The sequence below is a fragment of the Microchirus variegatus genome, assembly GCF_963457635.1.
Source record: "Microchirus variegatus genome assembly, chromosome: 2".
Lineage (NCBI taxonomy): Eukaryota > Metazoa > Chordata > Actinopteri > Pleuronectiformes > Soleidae > Microchirus > Microchirus variegatus.
In genome coordinates this window covers 30,205,006-30,223,987 of record NC_139803.1, presented here as the reverse complement: position 1 = coordinate 30,223,987, position 18,982 = coordinate 30,205,006, and the positions used below count along the sequence as shown (strand labels likewise).

General features: G+C 41.9%; 1 protein-coding gene across 4 annotated transcripts in view; it reads right to left on the bottom strand.

Moving 5' to 3' along the window:
* Positions 1 to 7,258: 7,258 nt before the first annotated feature.
* The window catches only part of fermt2 (FERM domain containing kindlin 2), a 33,957-nt gene continuing 22,233 nt past the window's right edge, over positions 7,259 to 18,982 (bottom strand). For 2 of the 4 annotated variants that reach the window (XM_083908420.1, XM_083908422.1), the window contains 12 exons: positions 18,711 to 18,936; positions 18,434 to 18,536; positions 18,044 to 18,151; positions 15,364 to 15,498; positions 14,929 to 14,978; positions 14,204 to 14,328; positions 13,993 to 14,099; positions 13,684 to 13,902; positions 11,344 to 11,364; positions 10,241 to 10,365; positions 9,995 to 10,136; positions 7,259 to 9,422 (listed from right to left, as the gene is read on the bottom strand). In XM_083908420.1, coding sequence (XP_083764546.1) covers positions 9,249 to 9,422; positions 9,995 to 10,136; positions 10,241 to 10,365; positions 11,344 to 11,364; positions 13,684 to 13,902; positions 13,993 to 14,099; positions 14,204 to 14,328; positions 14,929 to 14,978; positions 15,364 to 15,498; positions 18,044 to 18,151; positions 18,434 to 18,536; positions 18,711 to 18,936 — 1,535 coding nt within the window. In that variant the 3' untranslated portion in view covers positions 7,259 to 9,248. The remainder of the gene's footprint in view (positions 9,423 to 9,994; positions 10,137 to 10,240; positions 10,366 to 11,343; positions 11,365 to 13,683; positions 13,903 to 13,992; positions 14,100 to 14,203; positions 14,329 to 14,928; positions 14,979 to 15,363; positions 15,499 to 18,043; positions 18,152 to 18,433; positions 18,537 to 18,710; positions 18,937 to 18,982) is intronic. The other 2 variants (XM_083908421.1, XM_083908423.1) reach the window with 1 other exon arrangement.

The window sequence follows — 18,982 nt, the reverse complement described above, 5'->3', positions numbered from 1 at the left end:
GTACACTGTCTCTCCATGGCCATAGTAGTCTGTGTGTCATGTGGCTGATTCCATGCGGTTTGTTCTTTACTCTGCACAGCGGTGAGCTGCAGAGCTGCAGAGTCTTGCATGTCTTGGTGTGGTCACGCATGTTCTCTCTCTCTCTGTGGTCCGATCGCAGAAAATCAAAGCTACTTGTTTGCGTTTCTTTCATCGGGGTTGTTTTTGTGATTCTTCAAACCTCATGGAACTCGGCAACGTTCGGAGGAGCTGCTCTGGGTGTTTATGCAGGGTGTGTGTGTGTGTGTGTAGCTGAGGCCTCATGTTTAAGGCTCACTGTAGAAGTAGGCGTGCGTGCGTGCGTGCGTGTGCTCTCTTGCCTTTGTCTTTCTATCAATGCAAAGACACGTTTAGCTCCATTCCTGTGAGGACATTCTCACCAGTCGTCTGACTATTTCAGGGTTAAGAATGGATTTTTGGGTTCAGGTCTGAAGAATAAGAAGCGTTTGGTGTCACAATAGTAGCATGGATCTACTGTCACAAACCCAAACCTCACCTAAAATGCAGGCTTTGCTCTCCAAAAACTCTGACTTCCCTCCTCAACACACACAGCAGCAGCAGCAGCAGCAGCAGAGACATAAACACATTGAGCTTCTGCCTTTGCTACAGAACACACAAGTCCACAGGGTCTTCATCAGAGCTGCACTACAATTAGTCCATACCTTCACGTCTAATTCTGCCTTATCTTGGCTTCCTAGGTGCTGACAATCGGTGGTTGTTATGGGCTACGCGATACATACACACACAGCATATATCATTTTGTATTCATATTCATTTATGATGCCCTTTTTCAGTTGCAGTAGAACATGTTAAATCTCTAATATTTTGACGAATAAACTGACTGCTATCAACCCAGAATATCAACCCAGACCGTCCTGTAACCCGTGCACCATGAGTGTTCCTCCCTACAACTCCATAATCTTTAAAGACTCTGAAATAAGAAAATAACAAGTCCTCACATCTGATATTGATTTTACGTGCATGTACTTCACAGAATATGTTTCACATTACGTCGAAGCTGAATAAATCCCTGACCTCTGTGCTGTTACTGACTCTTAACCCACTCCTCCATGGTTTTTTTTTTTTTGTGCCTGAGTGTAGAATTAATCTCCCTCAGCAGAGAAGAATACACTTAACATCATTTTGGAAAGCACAGTTGTGTGCAGCGAAGCATGGAAACACAAATAAGCTTTTTACTGAGATGTCCATTTTTCCTTTTAAACAAATCGTTAAGACAATGATGGCCGTCATAAATAATCCTCTGATTAGTCCAGAGCTGTCAGATTAGGAGAATTTATTCACATTTATGCACATCCAGACGCAGCTGTAACAGAAAGTTCTGTCCCTTCTTTGGGAAAAATCATTGTTTGACAGCAGATAGGTGTTGACTCTGAGCCACTTTAACTGTCTTTAAAGCAGTGAATCATGGGAATGAACGCTCGTCAGACCCAAGTCACTCTGATATGGCACAGTAATTAGCGTCGAGTCCCTGTTTTGAGTTGTGCATCGCAAATAAAGATGTTGTTCAGTCAATGACGTATTTAGTTCTAATATGAAAGGAAAATCAATACTTAATTAAATTCAGACTTCGGCTTAACAAGGGAAAGAAAGAGGTGTCAACAAGAACTCGCATCTCAATATTACTCTGTTCTTACCAAGTTTTCCTCTCTTTATAAAACAAGGCCTTGCACATGACGCGTCACGTCAACCGTAGTTTTTACAAATCAGTGAACTTGAAGAGAAAGTCATTTCATTTCACTTTGGCACAACTTGAAAGCGACGCTGATGCAACCCTCACCGTCACTGTTGTCGATCAGATTCACTCCTTTTGCCACATCTGGCCTGAAATTCTAAAACACAACATCTGAGACGTGTGTTTTACTCGCTCTTTCATCGCGGCTCGTGCCAACACTGAGGAAACATTTCATCTCACATTTCCCACCGGCCACAGCTTCATCCGTGGGTGAAAACTGGAATCACACTTTACACTTTACACCATTTTCAGAACAACTCACCGGGCAAAGAGACTGAGTAATGGAAGCACACGCCATTAAACACCACAAATGAAATCCATCTCCATCTACACAGCCTGACAGATGAATGATAGGTGTGTGAGGGAAGTGTGTGCTTCTGTGTGTTGTTGCTCTGTAATCATCTCTGTTATTATTATATTAAGGTTTCAGACACCTGAGAGCCTCATTACAGGGTCTTAATCTCCATTAATCTTTATCTCAATCTGTACCTCTTCACTCTCTTCTACATCTTTTTGCTTTATTGCAAATGTTGGATTTTATTTCCACTTCTTGCTTTGCTTGTTCAGTCTTTATAAACCAAGTATTTGCTGTCCTCTGTCCACCTGCCAGGAAACTGACTCTCCACCGTCTCCAGGTAACAGTCAAAGCAGCCAATTTAGCCGAGGAACCATGTTTTGTTTTGCAAGTTCAATTTGGCTTTTATTGTCTCAGGACGACTGGGAGTCCATGTCATGCTCGAATCAACACAGAGACGAACACAGTGGGCAGCGACTGTTTGTTATTTTGTCTTCATATCTGGGAACAATTTAGGGGCGACAATAAAAATATGGATGAAGGTGAGATTCTGAAAAGATGATGTTGCCGATCCACAGGGATCAATTTATCTCAGTGTTTTACACGGAGACAACAAAATTGGAAAAATGTCCCCAGTGTCCCATTACAGCCTCTGGTTTCACCTCCTTTCTATTTTGGAAAGAAGAAGAAGGTTCCATTATATTTTTTTTGTCCAACATAAATTAGATTCTTTCCTTTCTATGAAATAACAAGAAAAAGGTAAATGTGTCACTGAATATCCCACAACAATGACAGGCCTTTATGTTGCATTAACTCACATGAAAAACAAAGATGTGACCGAACAGCCAGGAAACAGGTTTTCATGGGTGAATTTCACAATTTTGTGAACACAGCTTAAAGCCAAACATTCCCTGAGGTGAAGTAAATGACTTTGGTTAAAAACCTCACAGAAAATTGTTTAAGAACAGAGAGGGGAACACCCTGGACAGATCGCCAGTCCATGACAGGGACAAATAGAGACGAACAACCATCCATTCATGCTCCTACATGCATTTTAGAGAGTCCAATTGACCTAATCCCCAAATCTGCATGTTTTTAGACTGCGGGAGGACACACAAAGACACAAACATGCAGAAAGGCCATAAAACAATATTGTAAAGCTATAACAATGTTTTTTTTAAAATAAATTACATAGGATTTTCTGCAATAATAGACGGAACTTTGAATTCATCCATCACTTTGAATCGCAAAACTATTTCCCATAAGCCTCAGGTGTAATTTCGAACAAATTCAACAAAAATGTTGAAAATGGTGAACATTTATATCACATTATCGTCTAATGAGACTTCGGCTTCTCTGTTTCTCTTTAATTCACTTTGGATGTAAAAAAAGAAAAGAGAAGACTTTATTTATTTATTCTTAAATCAATACCATAATGAAACGTCTCAAAGTGAAACGCTTTTCAGCCGACGTTTCGGTTTGTAATTAACAGCAAACGGCTTGCACTTTAATGACCACGGAGACTGATGTGTTTGCAGTGTGTTTGTGCTCTGCAGTGAGTTCACTGATGACCGTCTCTCTGCGAGAAACACTGACTTTTAGTCACAGAGTCCACAGAGTCTCTATTTGACCTCTTGTATTGTATTGTATACTTAAAAAAAGAACCTCACATATGTTCTTCTCATTCACTGGTGTTTTAATGGAAAAACTCTGGGCTGAACTCTCAACGTTGCCAAGATTGTTATCTTGATGTCATCAATTATTCTCTAAGCCACTAAACTGGTGTTGAAGGTTCTAGGAAGAGTTTGTCTCAAAGCCTACAACAACAATCTTTATGTCCACATAATCGCAAAGTTTACTTTTTGTCTTCAGATAATTCACTGAAGTTGTATTAGGACAAGTGTGTTCAGGCACCGCAGGGGATTTTTTTTTTTATTCACGTGTGTATTTACACCTGTGTGTTCCATCTGTTGGACGAGTTCACAGAGAAGTCTTAGGTCGCTCACTTTGTTGTTAGTTTTCTAGCTGCTGCAGAAATGCGAAGCGTGTCATTAAAGTCTCAGAGGCGGATCTGGACGTGTGTCCTCTCAGCTCATGAGGTCATGTGTCACATGGTGTTTAAAGACATGACATGGGACTGTTGTCAACCCAGATGTCCAAAAACATGCAATATGGGGATTAGGTCAATTGGACACGCTAAATTGACCCGGGTTAGAGTGTGAGAGTGGATGATTGTTTTGTCTCTGTGTCCCTGTGATGGACTAGAGAACTGTCCAGGGTGTGACTCAGCTTTTCGCCCTATGTCAGCTGGGATTGGCACCGGGCGACCCTCATGCGGAGGATAAAGTGGAAGAGAAGATGACACGATGAATGAACGAGTATTGGCCTTGCTGTACATGTTGCTATAGATAAAACAGTGTGTGTTTCAACACAAAGCAAAGAACAACAACCTCTCCTGCTATGTGAAGGCTACTGTAATGACCTGACACACTGGGGAAAGGGAGGAGAGAATGAATGAATGAGTGAGTGGAAAACTGTATTTCATTTGCCTCGATATTAGATGTCTCCTTGACTTTTAACCCTGTAAAGCCCCAAACCATTAAATAGTTGACAGAAAATTCCAATTCTTTGTAACTGGAGCCCTTATTGGTCCTTCTGAACAACAAATTCCAACTATTCCAACAAAAACAATGCAGCAATGGAACTGTCAGGGTGGTAGTCTGGAAGACATAACATTTCAGTTATTTTTACTCATTTTGCAGTTCACAACCTTTTTATTTTGAGTGATGGTAGGCTTGAAGACAGTGGTTCAGACAAAGATGCACTCTGCATTTCTCACAGTACACATGGGCAAAGTGGGCTACGCAGTGCTTGCATCTCTGTCAGGTTTCTCCGTCGGGTTTCCCATCATTTTATACATCAGGTTTTTCAGGGAAAAAAATTGTCACACTGGTCATGTGGAGGGCTCAAAAACTCATGTATCGCATACGATACGCTTAGCGTTATAGGGTTAAGAAGAGAAGTCAAAATCACAACAAGTCATCCACCAAATATCAAGGTTAATCCAACACATGTTGATACAGTTTTACCACCAGAGAAAGCTCACGTACCACTGGCGGTCCACACACCACAGTTTGAGAAGTGGTGGTGCTGAACCATTGGGCCAACATCACCGTCCCCAGAGAAACCTGCCTCGTCACTATCATCTGTCAACCTGGCACCTTCCCTGAAAGTGACCTCTCAACAGTCGCTGACACTTGTTAGAGACGGAGAATAAAAAAGGGATTGATCTCGACAAGGTTGAATCTCTCGTCTGAGGGGGATAAAAAAAGAAAAATGAGAGCAAGTTTTCTTCAAAAGCTGACATCGTCTATAAGACTGCAGGCAGAGTGTGTGAGACAGACGTAAACAATGACCTTAACTGGCTGTGAACTTCAGGAATGAGCCGAGCTTTAGCAAAGGCTTCCCTGAGACTCTTGCACTATTTTATGTTTTTTTTGTTTTTTTTTACTTCCTACTATTGTGAGTCCATACATGTCATCCTCAGGCACCGTCCACATTTACAGTGCTGCTGTGCTGTCACATGAAAGAGCAGAGGAATTCCACGTCACGAGCTTGAGGTCGGAGCACAATAAGTAGATCCCTCAGGAACACACACACACGCACACACACACACACACACACACACACACACACACACACACACACTCTACACTGGGCAGTCACAGCTTTAATAGTGTGGTGGTGGGAGAACATCACTCAAAAGCTTTTATGGAAGTGACTGCTGTCAGTGTTTTTTTTTGTGTAGTGCATTGAGACCATGTTGGACAAGAACAAGATGTTCTCGCAGAGCTCAGTTCATTGTTCCCACACCGGTGATAATTCACAGCTCACCTCATCTCATCTCTGACTGATACAAGCTCACAAAGTGTTGCAATACAGCACCATGTTAGCTATTAATGAGGAAACCTCCACACCACAGCTGCTCAGTAGGCGACGGCACAGATGTGAGCCATGGCCACCAATAGAAGTCCTCTGATCCAGCACTGGTTTTCTGCTTGTGTCAAATCTGGAAAAGTTTATAAGACAGGGAGGGGACAGCAGGGAAACAGGGAAAGATAGTTTGACACTGCCCTCTCGTGGAGAAACATAAGCAGTACAATATATGTTTTAATTCATTTCTTAACCCTTAAGAGCTCCTTAAAAACTTACATTTTATTTGTTCCAAGCAGCAGAAAATAACACTTTCCCCAAAACTGCTTTGACATTTTTTTTATATATTAAAATGTTTTCCCCTTTAAATTAGTAAATCTAAAACTACTTCAGCCTGAAATATACAAATCACATTTTAATTATATTTTTGAAATGTTAACCCTTTAACTCAGGGGTCTCAAACTCGCGGCCCACCAGTCGATGTCCTGTGGACCTACACTTATTTTGAAATTACAAAATTCCACATTTAATCTTATACAAGCCTGTCTAGTGTTTTAATATCAATTTTCTACATGTATATTTTGAGTAAAATTAATTTCTGTCTGTTTCTGTCTGTTTGAGGCCCCTGCTTTAACAGGTCGGTTATTGATGGATGTGATATCCATGTTCCATCATTTTCTTTTATAGAAAATTCGACAATAGATTAACTCGACTGACTGCGCAGGTAGTTGAGCAGTTTAGAGCGTATGCCACACAGGCAGCAGACCCTGGTTCAAATCCTAGCCCTTCTCTCCCATTTCCTGTCTAATCCACTGTCAAAAATAAAGGTGTCTACGCTTGAAAAAATCTTTAAACTTAACTAAAACCAGAACTTTTCAGCCTGAGATTCTGCATATTTTACAGGGAACCACCCGAGGTCACTGTAGGGTTAAGTGGTTGGGCTGCGAGATTATTAAGCCATTACATAAAATGTTTCATGGTTCTGAAAGAGCAGAAGAGTCAGTAGACGACAGAAATAAAAGTAAGAGCAAGTGGATTTTATAATTAGAATCATATTCTTTATAATTCATCTGTATGTAGTCGGTGTTTTAGACCAAAAATAGGCTCTCCAATGACTCAAGAAGGCGTTCAGCTCTGTCAAATATATAATCAGGGTCAGAGAACACCCAGCTTAAATAAAAATTACTTTATTTTTTAAAATAAATGCATTTTTACAGTCAGAAACCAGAGCAGCAGGACATGCACTGCTGCTCATGACACTGGAAGCAAACAACAAAAACATCAAGGTAAAAAAAAGAAAAAGAGTCTGGGCTTGATTTTCTTTTACCTCCTTTTTTTTTTTTTTTGCCGATTTGTCTCAAACTCCAGGATCTTATAATAAATGCGTCTCCTTCATATGGACATTATTAAAATGGCACACTTCATTTGTGACCAAAAAAAACAGACGTTTAAGTGAAGACTCTTTAAGCATTAACGCACAGAAAGAATGGCGAGTCGGTCTAAAGAACGAGCTAAAAATGCAAACTCAGGGCCACAGATATTTCAGCCGTGAGCAGAAATGAATAAAGTTAAGCAATAATACAAGAAAGAAACATTTAAAAAGTCATACGTATCTGGATTTTTAGAAAAAAATATATGTACTCGACAAACATCTTCAAACATCTGGAGTTTGAGACTAGTGTTATCTTCATATATAGTATATTCATATATATCTTCATCTGAAAACGCAGTAAGACCACGACATAAGCAGGCACAGGTCTGAATACTACACCCCCCCTCGCACCCTCCCTCCCCTGTTTACTTCTGAAAGAAAAAAAAAAAAACCCCTCCAAACCCTGAAAATGCAGGGAAAAAAAAACTGTACAATTTCTCTATAAAATGTTTGTGTTTTTACATTAGTTACAAAAAAAATAATACTTTCTAACTAAACTAAACTGATCCTTCATACTCACGAGAGAAGAGAGGAACATCTGCGTCATTCACTCCTCAAACTCAGTGACCTTTTGCTGGTGTGTAATAGTTAAACTTAAGAATAATAACAATAATATTAATACTATACGGCGTGAGAAAGGCAATTTAAAAGCCAACGGTGGCACAAGGACACAAAAGGGGAGGCCTTGTGATGGTGTAGTGTAACTGAGATGTCAGGGGGTTTCACAACAGCAGCACAGAGACGCACACGGTCAACCATTACATATGAAGAAAATTTACTCAACAGGACACGGCATTGAATTTGGATTTAAAACATTGTTTCGTTTCTAGATAAGTCTTAAAAAATTAAAAACTGCCAATAGGGGGAGACATTTTAAATATGCTTAGTTCCAAACAGAGATTTTAAAACTTGCTTTCAGGAAACAATAAAAAGAATACATTCAGAATGAATGAATGACTGTAACAACGTAATGCAGAATAAAAAAAGACACTCGTCCGTGTGCAGTGATCTGTAGCGTGTCTTATCTGTTAAATACAAACCTCAGACCTTCAAGTGTCACCTGTCAATTCATTATGATGAACTCTCTCCTGAAACATACAACAAAAAGCTAAAAAACCCCAACAAAAAAAACAGCTTATTCATAAACAGGACTGGATTACTGCACAAGTGCTTACATATGACTTCAATGAGTGGAGATTAAAATCTTCATAGAGTGGATGGGATGCACAGTACGCTGCTGTTCACCCTCTGGATTAGACTCGCGGAGGAAGTCCATCTTTCAGGATAAATAATTTAAAAAGTGTGGTGTATCTGTGGCACTATATCACAGTACATTTGAATAACTGTTAAACGTCAGCTCCTTTAGTCCAGAAAAAGAAGTTAGAGAAAAAGACAGCAAGACAAAGAGTAACAAAAGAGAAAAATATAGGATCTTTGGGATTACATTTGGTGTTTGATTAAAGGGAAGTCATGGACGCAAGTTGATGGCCATCAGTCCAGGAGGAGAGGAGGCAGGTGGGCGTGGCTAAACAGACCAAACACCTGGTGTCAGCTTTGCATGAGACTTCTGTTCAACCACAGGAGTTCAGAGTTCACCACAGAGTAGTGTTGTAACAAATGACCTGGTCAGTCGCGATGATGCAAAACAATAAAAGTAGTGTCGCTACGACAACTGTTGAATCTTCAGCACGATTTTTTTAAAAAGTAGAATAAAACAACCCCCCACACAGACTCTCACCACTCCCTTCCTGGCCCCTGACCTACAATTGTTGACCCCTGGCTGTTGTTGCTGCAGCTCAAACCCAGCCGCTGGTCAGCTTATAGAACATCTCCTCGTCTAGGGACTCGTTCTGGTCCTTGGCGCGCGTGGACAGGAAGATGTAGCCACCGATGAACTCGTGGACGACCTTACAGTCCACCTCAGCGCAGACGAACGACAGACTGGGCTCATCTGCAAACTCCACCGTCACCTGAGCACGCAGAGAGGAGAAGACGTGACAGGAGTCAGAGGAACTCCAAAGTCATGCTTTCACAATAACAATAACAACACATATTTTGTGTGATCCACAGAAAACAGGACATGACAGTTTTTCAAGCTAAAATGAACAAATAATCATAAAGAATAATCAAATTAACCATGACAAGAAAGAGCAACACAATTCCTAACACAAGAAAACAGTACATTAGAAAGATTCACAGATGCGCTCATGTTATTATTATTAGGGCCAACGGCTCCTGGCACAAATTGCAAGAAACCCATTTATCCTGTTGATTATTATTATTATTATATAATATTATTTTTCTCCGATGTTGTGCTCATTTTGAGGGGGTTAACATGCATAAAAAACTCTTGACATTTAGCACAAAGGTATCTACCCCAGGGCTCTATAACACCCCCAGATGTTGGGTCATGATCAGACAAAAGTCAGAAATTTTTGATGCGAGAAAAAGTGGCCAGAAATGTTTCTATCTTGTCTAAAACACGTTCTGATGTTACCCAAACTTGGTACCCTTGTTATTATTTTTTGAATCCATTACGTACCATCTTGATCTCCCAGTTGACATTCCATTGCTTCATGTTGCTAAAGCGCCAAGTCTTGATGGCGTCACCGTTGCTGGCGTCCATGCGGATCAGGCGGTTATATGTGATGCCCATCAGCTCCTCTCGCTTCACACCCTGAAACCTGCGGGGAACAGGTCGGAGAATACACTGCGTTATTAAGAGTGTCTAAAGTAAATGAGCAAATAAGTGATTTTCAGCATATAATAGTGGGAAAAAAAAACATACCTGGCAAGGAAATGAGTGATTCCAAACTCAGGCAGGGACTGCCACGCCTGGATGAAGCGCATCTTGGCCTCAATGAGACTCATCTGGGCCACATTTTGATGGGCTTCAAGAATCCGGGCTGAAATCTAAAAAGAATATGAAATAAGACATAAATCACAAACATTTCACATAAATGATATGTCTGTATGGTCCCACCAAAAAAAGACAAACGCATTCCCCCACAGAGTAAACAAAATGTCTTCCATCACCACAACCACACGCATCCAACATGTATAAACAAGCTGTGGCCACAGAGCCGTCAGCACAGTTGTCCAGTAACCACAGAGCTGTCACACAGCGAGAAAACAGACATAAATACTATCGCATTCTTTAGTTTCTATAGCGAACTACTGACTGCCCTCTATATCAGCACTAATTTCAGTCCATGTTAGTGTTTTATGAGACTTAGACATTAGTAATCAATCATCGAAGATGCGTTTAGCTGCTGCTTAGCAGCTTTATGAGATATGACACTGGTCTCCCTGCAACCTAGAGAAAGAATTTAATTAACTTCACTGTGATGGATCACTTACCTTCTGCAGGTTTCTAGTCTGGTCATTTCTTGTATCATGCATACATGAATTTAAAATCAGTACCAAGTACTTTCTTTTTCTTTCACACTTAAGGAACGCATACAGCAAACCATAGACAATGAAAAGACGGACTTTTTCTATTCTCCTGCAACTCTATAAAGTCTATGCTACTGTGACGACTACAGAATGTCCAATGTTTCCCACATACACACATTTATTAAACTTTATTTAGCCGGGTCACCCAGGTGCTCCTTGTACCTTTGTGTTCTGCCCGTGTGAGTTATATTAAGACTATGTGGATGTCTCTGCTGTGGCTATAGCTACAGTAAATATTGTGTAGTTATTTTTAATCCCTGAGCCCGAGGAACACATGTAGACCATTTTAGCATGAACAGGAAATGTTGACCTGTGGGAAACACTGGTGTCATAAAGCTACTTCTACTAAAGAGGTGAAGAGGAAAGACTTGAGACAATCATGCACTTATCTACGGTTTTTATAAAGGCACCCAGTGGACACACATCTCAACTTACCAAGTCCCTGATATAGCCTGGCTGCAGAGGGAAGGAGGAGGAGGGGATGGGAGGAAGATCACAGAGGAATGAAGGAGATGCAAAAGAGAAGAGAGAGAAACATAACGGATAAAGAGGACAAGCAAATAAGAGCAATGCTGAAAGAAAAAAATAACAAAGAGGCAATAACTGGAGTCTGAGGGTCATGCAGCGCTGGGCCACAGGAGAGAAGCAAAGCAGCAATGAGACAATATATAAATAATAAGAGAAAGGAGGAAGAGGTGTATAATATCTGTGCAGTTTCACATCAAACAAGGTTAAATAATTGATTTTTATGATGCAATTCCTCCTCCAGCCACATGATGGTGCCACAGACCCAACAGCACTACAATCTAGGAGTGCCCTGTCTCCATGCTCTTAGAGTTCATAACTGTCCATGAATCATTGGTTTCCTCTCTGGTGTAAATGTACAGATTTGGCCTGAGACTAATCCAGTAAACACAATCTGAAACATTAATCTGTGTCTATGTGTGTGTATCCACAAGGAGCTGTGGCACGGAAGTCTGCTTGGACAAAATCGGACCACAGGAAATCCAGTTTAAGGGCGGTGGGGAGGGGTCGCAGCTGACTGAGAGCAAATGGGGCTTTTCCCAGACAGTTTTCCCGCGCAGCATTCCCAGGAATGGCTCATTTCCTGTTGCCTCACACCCACTGCATGTGTATGTGTGTGTCTTTATGTGCACATACACACATACAGATTGTACATAACGCTACTATTCTTTCATGTTGTGCCCTGGGACTCTCCTATAAGTGTGTTAGAGAGTGAGATTGGACCTGGGCCAGACAGAACCACAGCCCCAGATGGACAGACAGACACACACACCCTGCCCCCTGCTCAAGCTAACCTCTGTATAAGGATTTGACAGTGAACACATGGTTGTGTGGTTGAGAAATGCTCACAGCCCAGTGTACAAACAGGAATCATCTCCTATGATCAGTCATGTCATTCATTTCTCTTCCAATGAGTCCAATGAGTCATCACTTAAGCCCAATTTATACTCCTGCGTAAAGTGCTCTGCGTAGCTACGCAGAGTCCTCTGCGTCGACGCAGAACCTGTCGAAGAGCCTCTGCGTCGTCTCCGGGTGCACGGAATATTTTTTAAGTGTCCGTCACTCCGTCAAGGGACTACGGAGACGGCAAGAGCTGCGATTGGTCCTCAGGACAGGCCGAGCTAAGCTGCTCTGTGCCGGCTCTCAGTGCGCTCCGGGCGTCCTGACAGAGGTGGAGCTGATCCCCGCCGATAACGCCGCTGCCAAACTATAAATACGTCATATCTATATACACACAGCACATGTTTAGACTCTAAATGGCCAATTTCTCGCCTCAAGTTATCTTAAAACTGCGTTCCGTCACACAGAAAAGTGAGAAACGGCCACTGTTTCAACAACAACAGTCTTTCTCTCTCTTTCTTTCTCGGACGCCATTGCTCACTGTAGCCAGAAGCACAACAACCTTGCGCAGCGACCCCTACTGATCGGGCGGGAAATTGCAGCGAGTGTCCGTCACCACGACGCAGAAGTATAAATGCTCGAGGCGTCTCCGTGGTGACGCAGACGGATAACGCATACGCAGTCGGAGAAGTATAATGTGGCCTTTACTCTGTGAGGTCTGTGGTGAGACCCCATCCTCCCTCCCTCACCTAACACAGCTGAGGAGTTTGTGTACTCAGCTGTTTGATGCACACACACACACACACACACAGCAGCCTGTTGCTTGCATGCAAATCCACTGGGCACACGAATCTCGAATCTGCTTAAATTCATCCTTGAAGATGTTTACTACCATCATGTAGTTAATATGTTGTATTGAAACAAACAAATGCAGATTCCACTCCTCTCACCACCGGAGATCTCAACACCTCTGGCTCTTTTTCATCGACAAACACCAAGAACGAGAGCTTTGAGATCGAATGAATGACTGTCACAGTCTGACAGCAGCAGCTCTCCTGTGCATGTTGAGTGGTTCAAACGTCTGTTGTCCTGGTTTCCCCTCGGACACAGAGGGGTGGGGAAGTGGGGACAGGAGGAGGAGGAAACGTAAAGGAGGGAAGTGAGGAGGAGGGGAAGTTGCATTCCAATGCAAGACAACCCTGATGCCAGGAGGCACCCATCTGGGAAGTATCATATGCTGCTCCATCCAACTCATCAAACAAGTAAACAACCTCCCACCAAATACACATTAAGCCAGATTAGTTACCTTCTTTCTGTCTGTATGTGACAACAAACATTATCTTCTAAAGTGTAGTAAGTGGGCCTAACAGTACCTTCAGATGTTTCCTGTAAAAGCTTTGTATTGTTTACCTGCTTGTTCTTGTACTTCTTCAGGTAGCGTGGGGAGACCAGGCATTCTGGGTTGATATCAGTGGTGATTGGCTCGATGAACTGAGGGTCTGGGTTCATATGCTGCATCTTGAGGAAGGACAGAATGTTCTGGACCTCCAGGTTGTAAGAGCTGTCCGCCATGGTCTTCCCTTTGGACGCCAGGCGACACGCAGCCATCCAGTGGGCGTACTGTTTCTCCTGAAGAAGAAGAACGTCAAAAACAGATCGTTAAAAACCTGTCCGAGAAGCTAAAACAGCAGGAAACTGGTGCAATATAATCAATCATACCATGTCACACCGGAGCCAGATCTCATTCATGCCATCAGCCACAGGGATTAGCAACTTGATGTTGAATTTCTGACCCGAGATGTTAACATCTGGAGTTACCTCACAACCTACACATGAGAAGTGCAGAGTGGAAAAAGGAGGTCAAAGGTCATACAAAAAAGAAATTTGCAGTAATATATATAGTATATTGCGTAAATATAAGCATCTGCACCTCTTAGATTCATTTGGTGAGCAGGTGTCCCGTGTGATTCCTCTTTACTCTTGTAACAGGAAATTGTGATGTCCTTGAACGTGCACCAGTACTGCTTATAGCCCTTCAGCGTCAGCTTCTTAGGTCTGGAAAACATAGAGTTATAGAGAGGGAGACATGGCATACATGAGAAGAAGAAAAAAGAAAGCTGCTCATTTCTTATTATTAATGGGGGAGGGGGAATTACAAGCGAGTCCAAAGGAGGGGGGAGGAGGCATCTTGAGTGCAGAGTCAGCGACAGCAGAGTGAAAAGGAAAAGAGCCAAAATTGGACTAGAACATTAACGGAAAGCCATTAAAGAGGAAATGCCTCTTGATATCAACCCCCCCCCCCCCCACCACCCCCACCGATGATTTATACGTTTTATGAGACAATCACCACAGGGTTCACCTGCCTGTCAGCAAAGGCCTACAGCCAAACCTGAACAGGGTTCAAAAAATTACAAAAAATTTGCTTTGTCCAAGGGTAATCACTTCAAAAAAACAAAACTAATCTGCAAGCTCAGCCTGCAAATATCCTCTGGCAAAACAACCATGCCCATTACACTGATGCAAACCAGGCAATAGCACTCTTAATTTGCCAGAAAATGTTATTTCCTATTTCTCAATTAGATTCAACTTCCTTTAGGCAAAGAAAATCAGTTGTTACACAGAGTTTGAGAACACTGAAAATGACTGTGGACTCACTTGAAGACTTTGACGTAGTCAGCTAGCTCAGGAATAGATGTGATATCACCCTATGATGAAAAGAAAACATGCTTTAGTAAAGGCTCAGACTATAAAATGAAATGAGAACATGGTGAAACAAGAAAAGACATTGACTTCAGTACTAACTTCATTTTGTGACTATTTAAGCCCAGTCTTTCCCACAATTTCCCACACCAAAATCTCTTAAATGCATTTCTTTATACATAATAGTGTGAAAATCATTGTTATTTTCCTCCCCTGGGTCAGTGAGCAATATAAGCAGCTATGTGCTACTGTTTATTACATTGATGACAGGAGAACTCATCAGTCCACAGTAGAAAAACAAAAGGACCAAAAAAAAATTCACAAAAAATAACCCAAAGCACACAGTCCACAACCAAAATACATTTCACTGATAGAACAGTGTTGCTATACCAGTGTGTTGGAAGTCTTCCCTCCTTCCAGAGTTATCTCCAGGTCTGACAGGGCGGCGTCCACCTCATCCACCTCCTTCTCACTGTTATTCATGTGGTTGTCTGAGGCCATGATTGACAGCTTGTTGATGTGGTACTGAGGAGAGAGATATGCACTGGTTTAGTAAATTTTAATAACAAATGAAGCACTTAATTTAATTGTCTGTGTTAAATTAAGCTGTACCCATGCAGAATTAAATTACAGTTGGGTCACTTAAGGACGAGTGGATGATTTTACATTAACCTCATCACATACAGAGACATTTAAAGAGTCTTCTTGGTAACATGAGTAATGCGTTTTGTGTTCTGGAGAAACTTATGGTGTTATTCACAGTCTGTGATGTTTCCAATCACAAGTGAAAAACAACCAGTGTCACAAAGTACAGGAAGAAAGCGTTAGATGGAAATAGACTTTACTAGCAAAATGTTAGAAACTACAAAACCTTTGTCAACAGTTTTCTCTAATTTCCTACTAGTGCATAAAAACCCTACAACTATGAACTGGGTCTGTGCTAATTACCATATAAATACTTTACTGGAATTTAGGTTAGCAAGTGGAGCCAGCCCAGCATGCACCACTGCAGTTGTTGAAACAACAATGGTGAATGGTAAATGCAAGTATCTCCGTTATGTGAATGATGATGAGGTTAAAATGAAAATGAAAGCAAGTGTTAATGCAGATTTTCATGGACAGCTGATAGTCGAGTTGTAGGAGATATAAACCATTCAGGAAGTAAATTTGGGTGACTGCATCATATTTTTTTTTTTTTTAAATGATCTCCGTTTCTGCCTGTACAGATAAAAACACTACTCTGAAGTTTGAGCAGAGTATGAGAAGAATGTATGTGTTTTTAAATCAAAACTGAGTAGTTTTTGTGGATACAGTCTGCGTTTCCCAGTGATGGAAAAATCTTTGAAGACTAGAAGACTTTCATGATGAAGTAATAGGTAGAGGTGACTCACTGAGATAAATAGCTTATAATGGATGACACAGAGCATCCTCCAGCACGTCTTTGAACTGTAACCGCCTGTTTACAGGGAACATATGTGTGCAACATGGACAATAGTTGGTCAACAATAGACATGCCAATTAATCAAGATGGGGCCCATTACTAAAAACCTGACCATGGCTTCTTTTTTAGAATGAGTCATGGTCACTAAATACAACTTGTTGACAAATGGCATTTATAATGTCAACCCATCACCAACCCCCACTAATATATGGAAGAACAGCTGTGGAGAGAATGAGAGACACAGGGACAGAGTTTGGGGGAGATATGCGAGGCTTCAGCCAGCTAAGGTTACAGAATGTGGGACAAAGGGCTCTCAGTGACGCTCCATCACCCCCCCCCCCCCCCCCCCACACACACACACACATTTTTTTAAATGTTGTAACACTGATGGGCTTGTTTCCTGTTTGTGTGAATGAGTGCCATATGTTTGTCTGCCGAGGCACCGTGTACAACCTGCGACTCAAGTTTCTCGTCTCCTGATGACCTCATCCGTATGTACTGCCAAAGAAAGTTCCAGGTGATAACATACCAGGACGAGCCTGTAACACGCTGGAAGTGGACAATCATTGCTCTTTATTTAGACCCTGCGTATCCTCTCATACCTCAATACCAAATCTCTGAGCTCATACAAGCTGGCTGAATTGTAGTAGCTACCAAAGTGCTAACAGACAGGTAGCAACAGTACTAGTAAATATGCATCTCTCTCTCTCTGGAAGAGGAACAAGAAACCAGTTAAGTGTAATTATAACCGGCCTGATGAAACACACCTCACACCTTAGAGTGTAAAACAGCTTTTAGAGGAATGTGAATGAGTCTGAGGAGAATGTGTGTTGATGGGCTGGGTGGTCTGGGCTCGAGCACTGGATCCCAGAGTCCAAGACCCTCTATAATTACCCCGGGGGTGAGGACAGGGTGGCGTCGTCAGGTCTTGGCACCCACAGTTTATGAGGGTCAGAAATAGTAGGCGTACCCACCCCAGACTAAATGGGGCAACCTAATGGGGCAAAGGGTGCTCACATCTGTACATCACTTCTATTAAAATCCATTTCAATGTCTTCTGATCTTCCTTAAAAGAGAGTGGGGCTGATACTGCACTGTCTTTAGTGAGGTTACCTCGTCACATGAAGCCTAAAGTCTTGGCCCAGATCACAAACTGAATTATGTTTCAGAAGGAACTTGTAGTTGGAACAGATATTCATTCATTAGCTTTCCAAACAGATCTTTGGAAAGCTAATGAATGAATAAAGTTTACATTAACTGTAAATAATTCATTATTATTTTTGTTTTAAATCCTAATGACTTGTTTTTCCAATGATGCCAAGTTACGAATAACATGAATTGATTCATATTAATGAGCCCATTGGGAATCTATGATAATACTCACACAGACTCATTTTGCAACACTGAAAAAGCAGAGTTTTAGGATGCACGCTGCAGCAAAACTGGCAGGGGTCAGCTCTGGGCCGCAGGCCCATCCAATTTATTAGCTTGTGGTTAAGAAGGAAATGTGCCCATTGCACAATGAGAGGAAGAATGCTGGTCTTCAAATTTTAGTCCTTGACAAAACAATGATGCTGATACCGGAAAATTTAGATCAGGCAAAGACAAAGACACACAAAGTTCTCTTACCTGCAGGGCAGCAAACATCATCATTTCCTCCTCTGTGCACTCAATTTCCTCGATCAGGATCGCCCATTTGGCCTGTTCATAGAGCTGGTTCACTCTGATGGCATCATACTGTGGACACATACATGCAAATGGAAGATAAATAAACACTACAAACAGAATGTTATGGAAATGGCATGAACATTAATGTCAAATGCTTTACCTTGATGATCTGAGCGATATCCTATGACATTTATGAGAAAGTACTACAGCATTTAACCCAATTCATGCCCAAGTCAAGCTGTATATGTTTCAGAATCTTTACTCTAGGTTGGATTCTTTTGAGAACAATAACAATTCTTCACACCAAATGACTGCAGGACAAATTCACACCGCTGCATCTTTGACACATACCTTAGGGTTGAGATCGAAGAAACTGTGGTATTTAAACCTCAGCAGCAGCACCTCATTCTCCTTCACATCCTGCTCCATTAGAGACCTGGATGAGTCCAACCACCTGCACAAACAGCGATCGAGTGTGGCCACTTAGAAAATAACGTCTTAACAAACACTTGTTGTTATTTTGCTTTGATCAACAGCAGAGCATTATTTTACAAATCCACCACAGTATTTGTGACTATAAGCAGTTTAACCAAACCACCAAACCACGACTACACAGAGTTCATCTCACCCCTGGTTGATCTTGGCTTTGTCGAGCAGGGACTGGGGCTTGTACAGTTTCACCAGGATGTCTGGCGAGGAGATTGGCTGGCTGACAGCGAGGATGCTGGGATTGCCCTCAGACAACGGGCTGTCCCCGAACCACGCAGAGGTGGGCGACAGCGGGCTGCCGTCCCTGGAGTCGTAGGTGGGGGTCATCGTCTTACTGTACAAGCCTGGACTGGAGTAGATGCTCCCTAAGAACACACAACAACCCAGTTACAGTCGTCCAAAGAGAAGTCA